Source organism: Acanthisitta chloris, unplaced genomic scaffold (assembly GCF_000695815.1).
Source record: "Acanthisitta chloris isolate BGI_N310 unplaced genomic scaffold, ASM69581v1 scaffold10657, whole genome shotgun sequence".
Taxonomy (NCBI): Eukaryota; Metazoa; Chordata; class Aves; order Passeriformes; family Acanthisittidae; genus Acanthisitta; species Acanthisitta chloris.
In genome coordinates this window covers 52,555-69,492 of record NW_008683237.1, presented here as the reverse complement: position 1 = coordinate 69,492, position 16,938 = coordinate 52,555, and the positions used below count along the sequence as shown (strand labels likewise).

Genomic DNA, 16,938 nt, shown 5'->3' with positions numbered 1-16,938 from the left:
TTTCCCTAAAAATAAATTTAGTATTAGCAACAGCACTTGTCAGAGTTATACTCTATTGAAAATATGTTCTCACATCTGAAAGTTTTGGATAACTTATGTGTAGCTAGCAATTCCAAATCCTCTGCAACACAGTGAAAGAGAAAAGTTTCACTTAAAAAGACATCTATCCTTTATTAATTACTCTCTTGGTTCAATAAACACTTAAGCAATAAACAAATAAAGAATTTCTGTTAGAAGAGTAACACATACAACTAAATAACAAAGTCAATACAGATATACACATAGTTTGTGCATGAAAATAATAGGCTTTCACCCAACTGAGTCTGACTGGGAACGTAAAGTTTCAACTCTTGCAAATTTAGAATAGAAATTCTATTTCATTACCATACTATGCCAGGCACATGTCAATGTAATTACTTTCAAATTAATGGCATGATATTAGGTTAAAGTAACAGAACATAGTGGCAAGGGCCACAGATGAAAAAGTGACTCCACTTAACACAGTAAGAGATTTTCTACATATCACAATGAAGCCAATATTTTTAAAATAACATTCCAGCTACTTCATTAAACTAAATATGCAAATATTTTAAAAAGCATTTCCATAAATAAATTAATCTTTAGATTTATGCACATGGATTCTGAAGACATCTTACTTTTTATCTAAAATTATTTGGTTTTGAAGAGCAGGGGCTTTATTTATGTTGTTTTAAAGTAATAGATGCCAAAAATAAATTAAAACTGGCAAAACTGACTATAATCAATATTTCTGAGAAACAAGAAAAGGGTACATGGGTGAGGATACGTAAATACTTAAATTTGACCAACTAATTTAAAAGCTATAAGATAATGTTATTAAACCCTAAAGGTATGAACTCTATGGGGGGAAAATCAATACATAAAATTAATTTATCATCTTTGTTACATTTAGTAACAGTTTGAAGATAAGTCTCTTAAAATAAATACTTAAACTGCTTTAGCTCTAAAGTGCTTTGCTTTCTTGGGTTATTCTGTATGCAACACAGAATGAACCAGAAACTTCGTGAAATACATAAATTCTAAAAGCAAATATAAACATTAAAATGTCCGTGTGGACTCTTACTAAATTAACTGTTTTTCCTGAGGTTTGCATACATTGTTCTAGTTGCAGAGCTCATAAGACATGTTTTTAATGTGTAAAACAGGAATAAATACTTTTTTATTTTTTTACTACCGGTCAAAATTGAAGCCCCTGGAGCTTCAAGTCCAACAAATGCCATGAGATGGAATGTGATACCATCACAGTCACAAGAATTGAGTTTGGTGGGCTGGGACCTATTTCATGAGGTAAAGCATGACCTGAGGCATGGCATTAGAGAGGCATAGAAAAATTTTATGAAATTAAGAACTATAAATTAAGGCAATTAATACATCATTAATTAAGGAACTATTGTTTGTTAAAATCCAATAGAAAGTACAAAACATGTCAGTATTTACAGAATCATAGAATGGTCTGGGTTGGAAGGGACTTTTAAAGATCATCTATTTCCAATGCCCCTGCCATGGACAGGGACATCTTCCACTAGAGCAGTTTGCTCAGAGCCCCATCCAACCTAGCCTTCAACACTTTTTATGAAGCATAAAGTTATACATACATTATAGAATGAAATACTATAAGGACAACTCCATGGAAAGCATTAATACAGAATGAAAATGCTCTCAGGAAAGATCAGTTGATAGAAAAGCCATGTGACTTAAAATGGTAAGGTGTCTGCATGATTTCTTATGATCAAAATATAGTTAAGAGAATCGAATCAAGTCACACTAATCAAATTCATTAAGTCACATTCTCCATGTTCTGTCAGACTGAAGGGTCAAGCATCATGTGTTGAATTTGTCACAAAACTCACAAGGTTTCCAAAAAGCCAGATGAAGAATTCTGTACACACAGACTGCAGTAATTACACTATTTAGGATCTTAACTAGGAATGGAAATTTTAGAAGCATTATAGAAAATAACAATGTTTATACAGATCTGTGTTTATTTTCCCATAAATATAAAATTGAGAGGGAAAGGAAGAATACATACTGCTTGCTTTATCAACAGTATCAAAACATGCACCAGAAAACTATGGCTACAATAACAGAGAAAACAGCAGCATTCAGCTGCAGGGACTGGCATCCATTTTCACGTCTAGTAGCTTCACAGCATCTGTCTGTGTGGATAAGAATTGTTACAGAAAGTCAAGAATGTGAAAAAGAAGCAAATTTGAGGAAAAAAAAAAGTGAAAAAGTTGATACAACATGAAAAAGAAAGTATAAAAAGGAAAATAGTGACAGTGGGGAAAAATTTTAAAAGTTAATATTTACATCATAACAAATATATTACTCTAATAGAAAAAGCAACTTATGATTAAAGCGTAGATGAAATGGTACCTATTGAAGTGCTCTGGTCAAATCTAGATAATAAAGCACTAAAACTGTATAAAATGTGTACCTTAAAAGCAGCAACATGTGGTTCTCCACAGCAGTCAAAATGGTAAACTCTTTGGGCTAACTTTAAAATGAACACTTAACCTGAAGCATGTTCCTTGCTTCCCCTTGAGATTCAAAACAACTCAGCCAAGCCCAATCTAAATACAATCTGTGATGTGACTTATGCTGGAGGTACTTAGAACTCACAAATCTACCAGCAACAACTAATCAGAAATAGTGACTGTTTGAAGCAACAACAAATATCAGCCCATAGGCTGAAAGAAGAAACTGAAAAACATTCAATAATTGCACAAAAAGAAGTTTCCAATCATGCATAGGGTGCAGAGAAACAAACTTGTTTATCTGTTTCCCCTGGCTAATGAGTTTGTCTTGTTCCTAGATTATCACAAGAGTTCAGAATGGGCCACTGTGAAAACTGATATCAATAATATGGACATAAATCCACTTGTAATATGAATGACCATTGCAATGAGCACATGCAGCTGGGTAATTAGATATTGACTAATACTAGGGTGGGAACAGAGTAGCTTTTTAGACATTCAAGTCCTCACTGTATATCTGAATGCAATCTGGTGCCATATATGAAGCATGGATATTTTCTACTTATATTTATATTGAAAGTTCACTTTTTGGCCGATAATACAGTCAAGTTTATGCAGTATAGCATACTGACTAAATGTTTTCCAGTTACAGTGACATAATAATTATATTGATAGTGACTCATATTAGTGGAACTGTTTCAAAAAAGACTTCAAAAATTGAAATACAGTAAATCTTGTGCAGTATGAACAATAACCTTGTTACACTTTCATTTACATACTTTAAAAAGTGAATTTTAAGAAATAATGAAAACAGAAAAACTATTAAGGTAAGATGCATCATATCAGTCCCTTGTTATAACTGTTTAAAATTCAAAAGAATATACTTCAGGCTGAATCAGCGTAGAGGATGATTTGTGACATCCTAACAGAAGTATATCAGGGTATGTCTCAATCTAAAGACCTCAAGCTCTGAAGAGAAAAGCCAGTGGTGGACAAAGCATTATTTCTTTTCACAAATGCATGATCAAGACATATAGAAGCACTACCCAAAATCAAAGGATTTTTAGGTTTTCTGACATGAATCTGCTGGGTTGTTGTTGTTTTTTTGCAATGCACCTCAATTTTAGCTTAAATCACAGAGCTGTTGTTTTGCGAATAGGTTCAGATGGGAAATTTGCCTTTAGGACATGGATTCATACTATTTAACCAAAGCATTATCTTCTTATGATAAGAATATCCCTGTTCTTGAACAAATATACATCTGAGTCTAGGTAACTATCAAGGAGAAAAGACAGCAATAAAAATAAACTAAGAACAACTATGGACTTTATCTCATCCTCTTCCATATTTCTACTGTGGTATTGTCAATGATACACATTTTAAAGAAATGATGAGTGTTCAAGCTGTTCAAAATTCACAACCAGTTCTTTCTGTTAAGACTTAAATAGCTTGGTCCATGTAGTGATAGCAAAAAAACCCCAAACCCTTCAGCACATTAAACTTTAACAGTTATTTTAATAACTCAGGTTTTAAATATTTTGGGGTAATATACCTAACAATTACATCTTTTAATTTGCACTTAGCATTATTTTAATTATAAAGCAACATACTGCTAGCAATTACCTATAACAAATTGTCCAGGTGAATAAGAGCACCATATTCGTAAAGTATGGACTAGCACTTCAACATTTAACATCTATGATGACTTTCTTTTTACCTCATAGCATTCAAAAGGATAAGCAAACTTAAATTCATATGGTAGATGAAAATCATAAATCCTTTTGAAGTAGAAGATCTGAGCATACAGAGCAGTTCTTTGATTCCTGCTCTTCTACCCCTCAGTGGCAGTTAGTGCCTGTTATAGCAGTACCACAAGAACTAGATTTTATAAAAAATAGTGTATTTTTTTTCCTATTGGCATCTTTGATGGTACAGATAGTGCAAGCCTTTTAGTCTCCCTTTCTGATTCATATCAAATAAGTTCTATCAATTTTATAAGGGATTTCTATCCCTTTTCATGTATTAACTCTAGTCTTTGCAGGGAATGGAGCAGCTGGTTTTAGCCTACAGCAAGAACATGCTCTGTCATCTTCAACAATTATTATCCCTAGGATTTGATGTGAAATGGCTCTTACTCAGCAAATTCTAGTACTGGCTTGCAAAACAAAAGCAAACAGATTTTGTGGGGGCTGTCATCTTTCTGAAGTTTTAGATATTACCTGATTGGTGTGATTTCTACCAACTCCTATCCTCAAAGCATGAGATCTCAAAGACACATTTCATCTCCCTACTCTCTTCAGAAAATAAAACAGAAAATTTATTCTTCTATCACAGCAGTACATGCTGATGACAGCTTTACACTTTTATCTCAGAATTATGATCTGAACAAAAGTCAGGCAAAATTCTTTAATTTCAAGTTCTGATTTTGGAATTACAATATCCTTCAGCCTAGGAGAAATTGATGCAGGTGTCTTCACAAGAGTAATGCTGCAGCTTTTCCTTGCCTTAGGAATATGATCAGAGCTGCAAGCAGACCAACATCTTCTAGGCTTTCCCTTTTTGACTACTGCATTTTGTTCTTCATTTCAGATTTAGCTAAAAACCCAACTAGTCAGAGACATATACATAGACTTATAAATCCTGCAATGCACAAAGTCGTACTTATTATGGTCTTAAAATTTCAGATCCTTGGAATAGAAATTTCCTCAGTGAATATATTTTCAAAATCCTATGCTTCTCATTTTTCTTCTTGATTTAAATTTGTTGTTGCTATCCAAACTGTTGTAAGGATCAAGGGTCAAAAAGTCACAGCTATTATTTCCCAAATGATTCCAATTGTTAAAAGTGTCTAAGTTTCTAAATACAAATTTCTGTAACTTTACAGCAAATTTCACTTCTATTCTCAGATAACTGTTTTTAAAAAGTTTACAGGAATGTATTAGCTTTGAAGCCTCCATTCTCTGGCAAATTCAGTGAAATTGTCAACTGGATTCAAAAATTTTCAGAATCTGATAGCTGATGGATTAATACTGACAACTGAAGCTGATGGATGTGTCTGCAGGTGTACACACACACATACACACACACACATACATAGGAAGTCAGTGTGGAGACAAGCCATAGGCTGCAAATCAGGCAAAACTGTTATTCCTGAAAAGCAGGTGAATACAATTCTACAGGTTTGTTTTTTTTTTCTGGAGATTTAAACAGGCAATTTATATGTCACAAGTAATGACTCTTAGGCCTGGCTCGAGTGGCCACTGCCAGCCTTCCTAGTTTTTTTCTATGGAAAGAGACTACAAAAAAGATTACAAATCCTCATAGTTCTCCTAATTTAACTTTTAACAATGAATTATAATTTTTCCCAGAACTAAGAAGCACAACCCAGGGGTCAATATTAGGTCCAGCCTCGTTTAACATCATCAGAGATTTGGATGATGGGGCAGAGCATACTCTCTGCAACTTTGCTGCTGATGCAAATCTCGGAGGAGTGGCTAATACAGCAGATGGTTGTGCTGCCACCCAGGGGCACCTTGACAGTCTGGAGAAATGGGATGACAGGAACTTCAGGAAGTTCAGCAAGAGGAAGTCCCGCCCCTGGGAAAGAGCAATCCTGGTCAACAGTCTATGGCTACTGGCCACCCAGCTAGAAAGCAGCTTTGTAGAAACGTCCCTGGGGGTCCTAATGGACACCTGATGGAATAAGAGGCAGCAATGTGCTCTTGAGGCAAGAAAGGTTAATGATAATGGCAGGAGAGGCCTTGGTCATGCAAGCATGCTTTTATGTGATACTCTGACCTTGAGGCTTAGTTGTAATCTGGTAAAATCTAATTTCAAAGAGCTCTGAAAAGAATTGAAATCTAAGGAAAGCACTTCAAAGAAACAAGACCTTATCACCCTCTATAACTACCTGAAAGGAGGTTGTAGTCAGGTGGGGGTTGATCTCTTCTCCGAGGCAACCAGCAGTAGGACAAGAGGGCACAGACTCAAGCTTTGCCAGGGGAGGTTTAGGTTAGATATTAGGAAGAGATTTTTTAGGGAGAGAGTAATCAGGCATTGGAATGGGCTGCCCTGGGAGGTGGTGGATTCACCATCCCTGGAGGTTTTCAAGATGAAACTAGATATGGCACTTAGTGCCATGGTCTAGTAACCAGAGTAGGGCTGGACGTGATGATCTTTGAGGTCTTTTCCAACCCAGTTGATTCTATGATTCAGTTTGGAAGTTTATTCATAGATATGGTAAGTCCACAAATACTATGCACTTTTGTGGTGGAGTGAAGAAGGCTGCTTTTTGGCTTCTCTTAGCTGATGCAGGGTCACGGCCGACTTAACCCTTCTGGAGAAGGGAGGCTATTCCCTTCAGAGCCACAGAAACTGTGCCCCAGGGAGTCACATTCAGCCAGCTGGTTGAAGGGATATGAGAGACAAGGAGAGCACCTGCAGCAAGAGAGTCTGCTCTTTGGCAGCAAGACATGACAAGAACAAAAACCTGCTCCAGCCGCAGAGATGGAATCCTAGAGCATTTATTTCTATCCTCAAAAAGGGCTTGCTTGACTAAGAGCATAATTAAAGAAAAATACTTGCCCTGAAAGAAAATTGTGGGCATCAGAGAAACTTACTTCTGTTTTAGTGCACTTAGTAATTTTAAGTTTCTGCACAAAAAAACTTTACCCTAGCTTCTGTTCTCATAAAACACTGCCTGTGTAGCTCAAGAGCTCTATGCTGTCAATGTAATAAATCATCAAATGTATATACACAAATGCAAACCCAAACATATACACACATACCTGAAGCAATGAGAAGAGGTTTCTAAATTTTTCATTCACTTTGAGCCCACTGGAGATCCTAAAGCTGCTTTTTTTTGGAAGAACTACTGATAAAAATCATGTTTGGCGTAATGAGTATCATCTTTGTTACTAGTGGTGATGAGAGAAAATACCATGTGTTATTATCCCTCTTTTGCCTATCAGTATATGATTTTAAGTATTGGTGACAGACATGCACTGAAAAACAGTAAATGAGATGCACAAGATATTAAAACTTTTCCAGCAATATGAATAAAAAATTACTGTGACAGTCCATTCAGTATTGAAAGTAAAAAAAACCCCTCAAACAACTAATATTGCAAAGTGAGAAAAACCCAGATCTAAGAGCTTCTTAATATCCCCAAATGTTTTTTTCATTTTCCCACTATTGCACCAAGTTATTAATTTATAATGAAGTAGAAAAAACCCTATGATAAAACACAACCTGCAGAGATTTTTAATATATCTACTGGCCTTCCAAAGTAACAGCACTGACTGGATAAAAGCTGTTGGAAGACATCACCTCCATAAATCTTCTGTTGCTAAGTTCTGAAAATATATCTAACACTTGCAGAAAACCTCCTTTTTTAGCACCTTCTGTTTCATCTTCTTTTAAGATTCATTTAATATAAACCTGTAGATGTGCTTTTAGGTTGCAATGAGAATAGTTCAGAATGACAGCTGATATGGGCACTTTTGTACCAGCTGCATGGTATGAAGACAGAACTTCCATCTTCACTCTGCAGACAAAGAGTAAATGGGCCCATACCAATGGGATTTAGCATTGGTTCTTGGAGCTGATGGAGTTCAGCTGTTTCTACTGACACTCAGAGTTTTTTTATGGCTGCAGAGGTTTATCCGTACTGTCCTAATGCTGATAAAGAGGTAAGGCACACAGTTCCTTTGAGAATCCCACAGGACTAGAAGAATCACAGAATATTCAGAGTTGGAAGAGATCCACAAGGATCATCAAGTCCCACCCTTGGCCCTGCACAGGACATCCCTGAGAATCACACCATGTGCCTGAGAGCATCGTCCAAATTCTGGTTGAACTTTGTCAGGTTTGGTGCTGTGACCACTTCCCTGGTGAGCCTGTTCCAGCATCTGACCACCCTTTGGTGAAGAAACATTTTCCAATATCTAACCTAAACCTACCCTGAGCACAGCTTCATGCCATTCCATCAGATCCTATCAGTGGTCATCAGAGAGAAATCAGTACCTGCCCATCTGCTTCCCATTATGAGGGAGCTGTAAACTGCTATAAGGTCTCCCCTCAGTCTCCTCCAGGATGAAGAGACTAAGTGACCTCAGTCAATCATATGGCTTCCCTGTAAGGCCCTTCACCATCTTCACTGCCCTCCTTCGGATGCTCTCTAATAGCTTAATGTCTTTATTATACTGTGGTGCCCAAAGCAGGAGAAAAAGTTTAACACTACAGAGAAACCAGAAGAAAATTTTCTAAAATATCACAAATTTGTACTTAAAATGTGATAAAGACTTCACTCAGAGGCAAGCACACTGATTTCAGAGTTGGACCTGCCTGCAAGTACTGCCAACTAACATCCCGAGTGAGATTCTGGAATACATAAAATACTACATTTAAGATTATGTTGCTCTTTCTTCAAGCATCATTCTTAAATACCTGCCCATATGTCCAGGTAAAAAGTGAAGTACAAATATAGAACTGCTGACAGCAAACAATAACTCAAAAAATTTAGGAAAGAAAATTGTATATACATAAATATATGTTAATGTATATATGTATGCACATATACAAATATATTTATACATTCAAGTATTATCAGCAAAATGTTTAAAGAAGTTGGTTTGCAGAGTATTTCTCAGTTAGTGCACGTTTCCATTGATAAACCCTTAATAAAACTAGGAAACTTTCCTGAAAAGGATGACAAATTCAGACTAACTAATCACAAATTTCAGTGACTCAGTGAATGAAGACAGTTACAGGCCTAGGAACAGACATCAGGAAATCAAGTAGATCTATAGTTGGAGGCTGCTGAGACCAACCATGTGAAAATTAAAAGGAATGAATGTCTCATTTATACACCTCACTGATGCCAGACAGCAATTTGTAGCCTCAAGCTCCTTCCCAGACCTAAGACCATTAATGAAAGATCATATTGTGTTATTATAGAATTTGTCTGCCATCCAGGAGCTGGTACTTGCACACTTCCCTTGCAAGAAGCTGTGGATTTGGTGCCCACTGGAGTTGCATATTCACATAAGTGGAGTTTTGGCTTCTAGTTACTGCCCTCAGGGATTACTACTTCTGCCTTATACCCAGTGGCTCTTGAAAGCACAAGTAAGCTCCTTCTGCAGCAATCAGAGCTGAAGCTTTATTTCTTTCTCCCATTTCCTTCCTAAGCACCTACTGAAGGACAACCAGTGCATTCTTGCTTCCATCTCTCTCCAGTTCTCTGATCAATTGCATTAGCTTGCAGACATCTTCACCAGAATATTATGTTAGGTATAGTTAACCATCAAGATACTTAAGGGATCCCAAAATTCTCTTGGGATGATTAATATATATGAGATTGCATACATAAAGTGTACAGACTTCTTGGGTTTTATTCCACTTAGAGCCAGACATAAACACCCAGTTCAGCCGAAGTGCCACAGAACTGGGCAAATACAGATGAAAACCTTCTCAGAAACTTTTCTAATAATTGCAGTAATAATCAGAAAGGAAACCTCAGTTAGCAGCAGCTGCTAAGTGAGCACAGGAGAAGGGATACAATTTTAGTTGAAAGTCTAGCTAATTTCATTCTTGCCAATGTCCTTCTCAAACCTAGCCTAGATGCAAATACCTAAGCATCAAAGCACAAAAATACTGCATTGTGGGAGTTCATCTTAAAACTGGTATCTGAAAGAATCTTTCTGCTCAAAGTTAAGCATTTTACACACATTATCTATTAAGTTTTAAAAGAAATAGCTCATATTTTTGCCACAATGTTATCTCTATGTATACAATATTATATTGCAATAATATTATTATGCCATTTCAAAACAAGACAATCATACTGACTCATGAATATGACACTAATGTTCCACTGATTCTAACTGTCTTTTGAAATGATTTTTAAAATCACCTGAAGAATGTTCTTATGATGAGAATTTCACACTCTTTTTAGGATTTGCAAAAACATTTGTCAGGAAACTAATTAGTTACACAATCGTAATTGCAGTAACGATTCATATGAAGAAAACCTGAAATTAAATAGTGTAACAGACATCTTACAATTACTTAGGGGTTATGGGAGAGCACTGAAAAGGAAAAGCCCCTAAGTACCTATAAAACTGTGTTTAGAGAAAAAGATCTTTTTTCCTGACATTAACTAAGATGCTTTTTACTTGACTGCCAAGAGATCATGTTATCATTTATGGAGACAAATCATGTTTCTCTGTTACAGCAGCTGTGACAACAATATGGAATAGTTTATATAATTATAACAGTCTAAAGTTAGATTACATTGCAAAACAAGTAACACTTTTGATTCAAATATACAAAATTGAAATAGGTTTTAACTTGTTTTTCTACCTGGTAATATTTTTATTGTCTTGGGGCAATGAGCTTTCCTACATTCCTTTTTCCCTTTTCTTTACCAATCATATGAAATTTTATTTCTGAATGATGGCAATCACAGGCACTGCCTGTTTAAAAACAAGTACACAGGACCTATTGAGACCCTGAATTTCAATCAATATGTATATCAACTCTTGCAATTCAAGTGCCTAAACCAAATATTTGCACTAGAATTGGATCTGAATCTATGAATGTATTACATTCATATGAATGTATTACATCCATAGATTACATTACTTTTCTATAAATGCAAGTACCAATGCTTCTGTGCTGGGTTTGGCTGGGTTTGAAAAAAATTCTAAAATCAAAAATTTGCTATGGAATATTTTAAAATGTTGCAGAGATCTTGAGATAACTTTCCTGAATATATATTTGAACAAAACCTTTCAATAGACAGAAAAAAATAGCCAGTTATTTCAAACTTTTACGATGACACAGTGGTGCATGACTAATTCAAACTCATTGCCACTGTACTAAGATCAATGCTACTCAAGTTCAGATTGAAACACAGGTATAGATAAGGTTTATATTTTAATATATTTGCCATTATATTTATTTGGCAAGTTTTTTATTTGATTCTAATACTCACATAATTTATATATGGCAGGCAGAAACTAGTATGTTAGAAGATTTAGCACCTGATTTTTCAAGTGATAAAGATGACACTGATCTAATTTGGAATTTACTATAAAAAGGTAACAGTTTTTAATTTAAGTAAAAGTTTTAAATCTCTTTCTCATAACATTTGCTTCATAAAAATTAAAATCACCCATAATACTTCAGAAATTACCATATTTTAGGTTTATTCTGAACTAAATTTTGCATTGTTGCATCAAAATATAACTTTCTATTGGAAAGCATTTAGACTCACATTCCCTCTTAACTACGATGCAGTTGTTCTTATAAAGAATCCCAAACTTTTCTATTTACACACTTTAAAATATGAACAGCATTTCAATAGATTTCAAAAGTTTGGAAATAGGCCTTATAGAAGACTGTATGGTGGTCAGGTTAGGAGGATCACTCAGATGGTATCTAAACAAGACTATTTGAAGTCTCAATCGCATCAAACAATAAAATAACTACCTTTATTACATGTGTAGATTGAAGCACATGTAGAGATGAGACATAAATCAAGAATTTTAGCAAATAAGTTGCTTACAGCAGACAATAGCTAACACAAGGCAACTTAAAAATGTATAACGGATCTATCTTAAATACTATATTTCTTGCTAACTGCCATCATCTGGGTTGAAGACTCAATGTTTCTTCTATACTTAAAATTACTTTATTACTAAGAGAAAAGTGAGAGACAGGGTCCCGTTTAAGGGCTTTGAATTGAGTCTTTGCTGATAACAGAGTGAGGGGTCTCAGGTTTTTTCAGTTAAAAACTTCAGTTACCTTATATTGGACTAGACACAGTGTACTACGAGTAGGAAATAAGTCATAGGGAGAAAACACTACAAAATTAACTTACCTGTGATAATGTTGGGCTTTGGTGGCATGCTGAATTCATACAATGTTGGTTCGGAATAACCCAGTCTGTTGGCAGCTGTAATTTGTACTTCATAACCCATGGTCCATTGAAGATGCTCTAAGATAATGTGGTCTCTACTACCCTGCACTTTTTTCTCTAGCCACTGGTCTTCCTTATCTTTCTGTAAAGATGAAAATATTTTGTTTAAAATCTCACAACTTCTTGTATCATTTGTCTAAAGTATGTATGTACACGATGCACAAAATTATGGACTTTCCTTTACAGAGGTTATGAACATTGAAATAATCTAATTTTGGAGTTCTGAGTACTCAGGCGTTTTTTAAATTTTGGCCAATTCTTATCATGCTTCCACAATGTGGACCTAGAGAATTTTGTGGTCAATCCTTTTTAACCTTTTGGCTTCAATTTATTCTTTGCTCAAATACTGGTGTTTATCTTGTAGAACATCAGGATAATTTTTTTACAAATGTCGATAAGAATAAATTATGTAAAAGGTTTATGTTATATAGATGTTTGAATTATATTTGTATCCATGTTCATTCAAAGAAACTTAGCATTACCCAAACTTGAATTGTCCATGAATGCACACTGTGCTTATATGATGCATTAGTTATTTAACAAAAATATACACTAATTGTTGCAATATGTGGTGCTATGGGAACATTTTGCAATCCAGGTTTGTATGCAACAATATAAACATCATTGAAAAAGTATGAAGTACTATGTCTACACTGGTGAGAGGATACATGTAAATCATTAAGATGATGTTCTAGAGAAAAAAAAAGGATTCTCATAATTTCCCATAGTTTGGATAATTAAGACACATATACAAGTGGAATAAATGAGGACTTCAGTTGCAAACTTAATTCTGGCACTTCATAAATTTGGAGTGTTTATCTTTACAATCGCTCCTTTGAGTGTATAATATATTTAATTATTCTTTATACAGACAAGAATTACAAAATAACTAATAGGTAAAAGGATAAAAGAATATATACTGTCAAACACAAAAAGATCTTCTTCAATGGACTACCAATAACAGTTAGTAAGAATCCATACAGTCCGATTCTTACTAGACAGTGAAATACAATAACATGGCAAGAAATATGGCTGAGAGAAAAATCCTGTCCACCCAACCCATACAGCAACACAGACCCAATCAGTGGACATCAACTTTGTGACAAAAAAATAAAACCAAACCAACTTATAATACAGTGAAATATAACTTTTTACTGCAGACTACTATCCTTCTCAGCAGCTTATGTTAGGCTCTCTTCTGAAGGATCTTACTCTTAACTGATACAAGTGTCAGAAAATAGTATCTAGAGAGTTCAGGGATCAATCATGCTCCTTACGACTTCTTTTTTTTGTCCCAGTCTTCAGAAAATAGAGGACAGACTAAACTTCACTACATGCACTGCTGCAAAAACTTATTTGTTATCAGCTCTGATTGTGATGATTTTTCTGTACTGACTTCATCTCTTCATAAATTTTCCTGCTTCCTTTGCACTAGCATTGGTATTGTCACATGATAGACGTGGGAATGATTAAAACCTAGCAAAACATCTTTTCAGGAATATTTTGCAGGCAGGTGAAAGTTTCTATTTGGTGCAGCAACAGACCAATGGAAAATGTCAGAATGATAGTTCCATTGCAAATCTTGAGAAACCCCAAATACACTGGAGTAAAAATAGTTTACTCATCATACATTGGAACTGGTACTTTCTTTAAAAGATATTTTCCCTATCATAATGGATATTTTCTGTTGCAATCATCTGATATGCCACTGAGTGAGTCCACTTTTATTGTCACTATACCAAACAACTTTTACAAAATGTAGTTTTCTATAGCACTGCTGTATTGTTATAGATATAAAATATATTTGTATGCTTTATATATATATGTTGGAGAATAAGGCACTGATCTCTTCCACTTGTGACCAATGACAGGACCCAAGGGAGTGGCATGAAGCTATGTCAGCAAAGGTTTAGGTTGGATATTATTCAACCAGAGCACTGTTGGGCACTGGCTCAGGCTTCCCAGGGAAGTGGTCATGGCCCCAAGCCTGCCTGAGTTCAAGAAGCATTTGGACCACACTCTCAGGCACATAGGGTGATGCTTGCAGCTGTCCTGTGCAGGGCCAGGAGTTGGACTTCAGGGACCCTTCCAGCCCAGGATATTGTATGAATCTGATTTTATGCTGAAACAGAGATAACTAATACTGATTGCAATATACATATGAAAATACTACTTATTAATATTAGGAATAGCAATGTTATGTAGCACTGTATTTTATGTTAGAAAAAAATACAGCTAGATTCCAAAGAACATCAACATGAGAGTAATCAGAAGATTCATACATGATCTCGGTGTTGTGCACATATACCATGTGAATATACTGAGAGATTCCAAAGGGCTGCAGAATCACAGAAGGAGAAAAATAGACTGAATGGAAAATAAAGATTCAGGCTAATATGGTTCCTGCAGGTGGAACAGTCAGCATTGCAATCAGATATATGACCATATTTTGAAAACAACCTGTAGAATTCTATGCAATGAATAGAATGGGCTTAGCAGTTGTAAGAAAAACTAGATTTTTGTACGAAGCTGCACTTCTGCAGACAAAAGAGTAAGTGAAAAGGAAGATGTTCCACAATTTGGTCAGGTGAAAAATAATGACAGAGCTGAACTGTAACAAGATACCAGCATGGTATGCCAGAGAAATGACACCGTAAGTTTATTTGAAGCTGTGGCCAACTGGGTGGATTGAGATAAATGAAACAAAGTCCAAGCCCTGAGCAAAAAGACACAAAACATTTCACGAAAAGTGACAAATGCAAGTTAGGAGGAAGAGGAATAAGAAATTATCTGGAAAGCAAGGTGTGTTCTTCAAAAGACAAACAGATGAGGTCTTCCAGAATACCATCTACTTTTGGCTTCTTAAAGAGAAAAAAAAAGAAAAGAACTGCAATGTCCTTCATTATAGCTGTCAGCTATAATGCACTTTCAAGTACTTTTTACTAAGCAGAGCTCAGTAATGTGTCCACATTTATTTTACTACCAGTGTAGAAATGGAAAAAGAGGGACAATAACACCAATCAAGATTCTGCTGATTAAATCTTCCTACAGACGTTTATTCTAAGACCTAAGCTTAAGGAGCAGAAAAAAGAACCACAAAAGAACTTCATAACTTATTAGGCTGTTCTATTGTTAATACTTCTTAAAATTTACAGAAAACTTTACATATGTAGAGTGTTCTACAAGAAATGAAAGAAACTTCTCTATTACAAACTACAGCCTAATTTGGGGGGGGTGAGTTAATAGAAATGTCTTCAATAACCACTTGCTATCAGCAGTTGTATCACTGATATCCAGGACAAATGGTCATTTTCAGAAACTGCAATCAGACCTGCAACCACAGAGATTAAACTGTTCCTTTATTAACACTTCATTTTGTTTCATTTAATGCAGAAATACTCCTTCACCGAAGCCCAATGATGATTTAGCCAATGACTGGCAATTTTAGGAATCTTACTGCCCACTTCCATTACTCTTAAGCCTTAGATTAACTCTGTCTTCTTATTTCCAGTATAACTGCTTAGTAAAACAGATGGCATACCTGACAACAATGAAAGTAAAGTCAATCCACTGTTCAGGCACTAGTTTACTAGTCTAGAAAATAACATCTCTTTCTTGAATGGTCATGCTACACTGTATCCAAGATCACATTTACTCATAAAACCAGAAAAAGTGATTAATCCCCATCAATTCTTTCCTTATTCTCCATCCTCTCAAAATTGTTGAGCTCAAACAGACTTCTTATTATGGTGGACTCATGATAAAAAAATGGACAGGAGATGCCACACTATCTTGAAAACTGGCAGGAAAAAATATAAAGAAATCCTCACAGAAGATAATCTGATAGTTGAAAGCAGTGACTTCACAAGAATTAATTACATCAAGTTGGTGCATTCTATATATGGGTAAAAGAGGACAAATACTGAACAAAGCACAAAATAGCTGATAATGTACATAGCGTTAAAACGCACAGAAAGTCTAAGGATCTGGCAGATGAAGTGGACTCCAGAGATGCAAAAACGTTTAACTCTATTGTTGTAGCTATTTCGGAGTGAGAGTAAATGAGAAATTGGCTCTTTTAAAATGTTTCATATTTATAGAATTTTGATCTAGAACCTATCATAATGGAAAAAAATGAACAGAGTCTCCCATCAACATAGTCAAAATAAGAGCAAAGGACATAACCTATCAATCAATTTGTCTGTTCAGAGCATTAATAGTAACACTGTCAGAGGTCAACATGGTGAACATTTAGGCCTGCAAAAATGAATCATTCCTCTAATGTTTCCTCCAAACATCATTATGGATGTAAAAGATAAATTAAGTGACGATATTGGTTTTCAAATAAGGACTTCAATAACTTTTTTCTGCTTCTAGGCATTAAAGTCTAAAACCATAAAATAAAGTTATTTTTATTATTTTATTGTAATTCTGAATTTT

The 16,938-nt window shown here is 35.2% G+C and overlaps 1 protein-coding gene across 1 annotated transcript in view; it reads right to left on the bottom strand.

The window, feature by feature from the left end:
• NCAM2 (neural cell adhesion molecule 2) overlaps positions 1–16,938 on the bottom strand; it is an 84,555-nt gene that overhangs the window by 18,020 nt on the left and 49,597 nt on the right. The window contains exon 7 of the mRNA XM_009078854.1: positions 12,400–12,580. Within this exon, the coding sequence (XP_009077102.1) occupies positions 12,400–12,580 (181 nt within the window). The remainder of the gene's footprint in view (positions 1–12,399; positions 12,581–16,938) is intronic.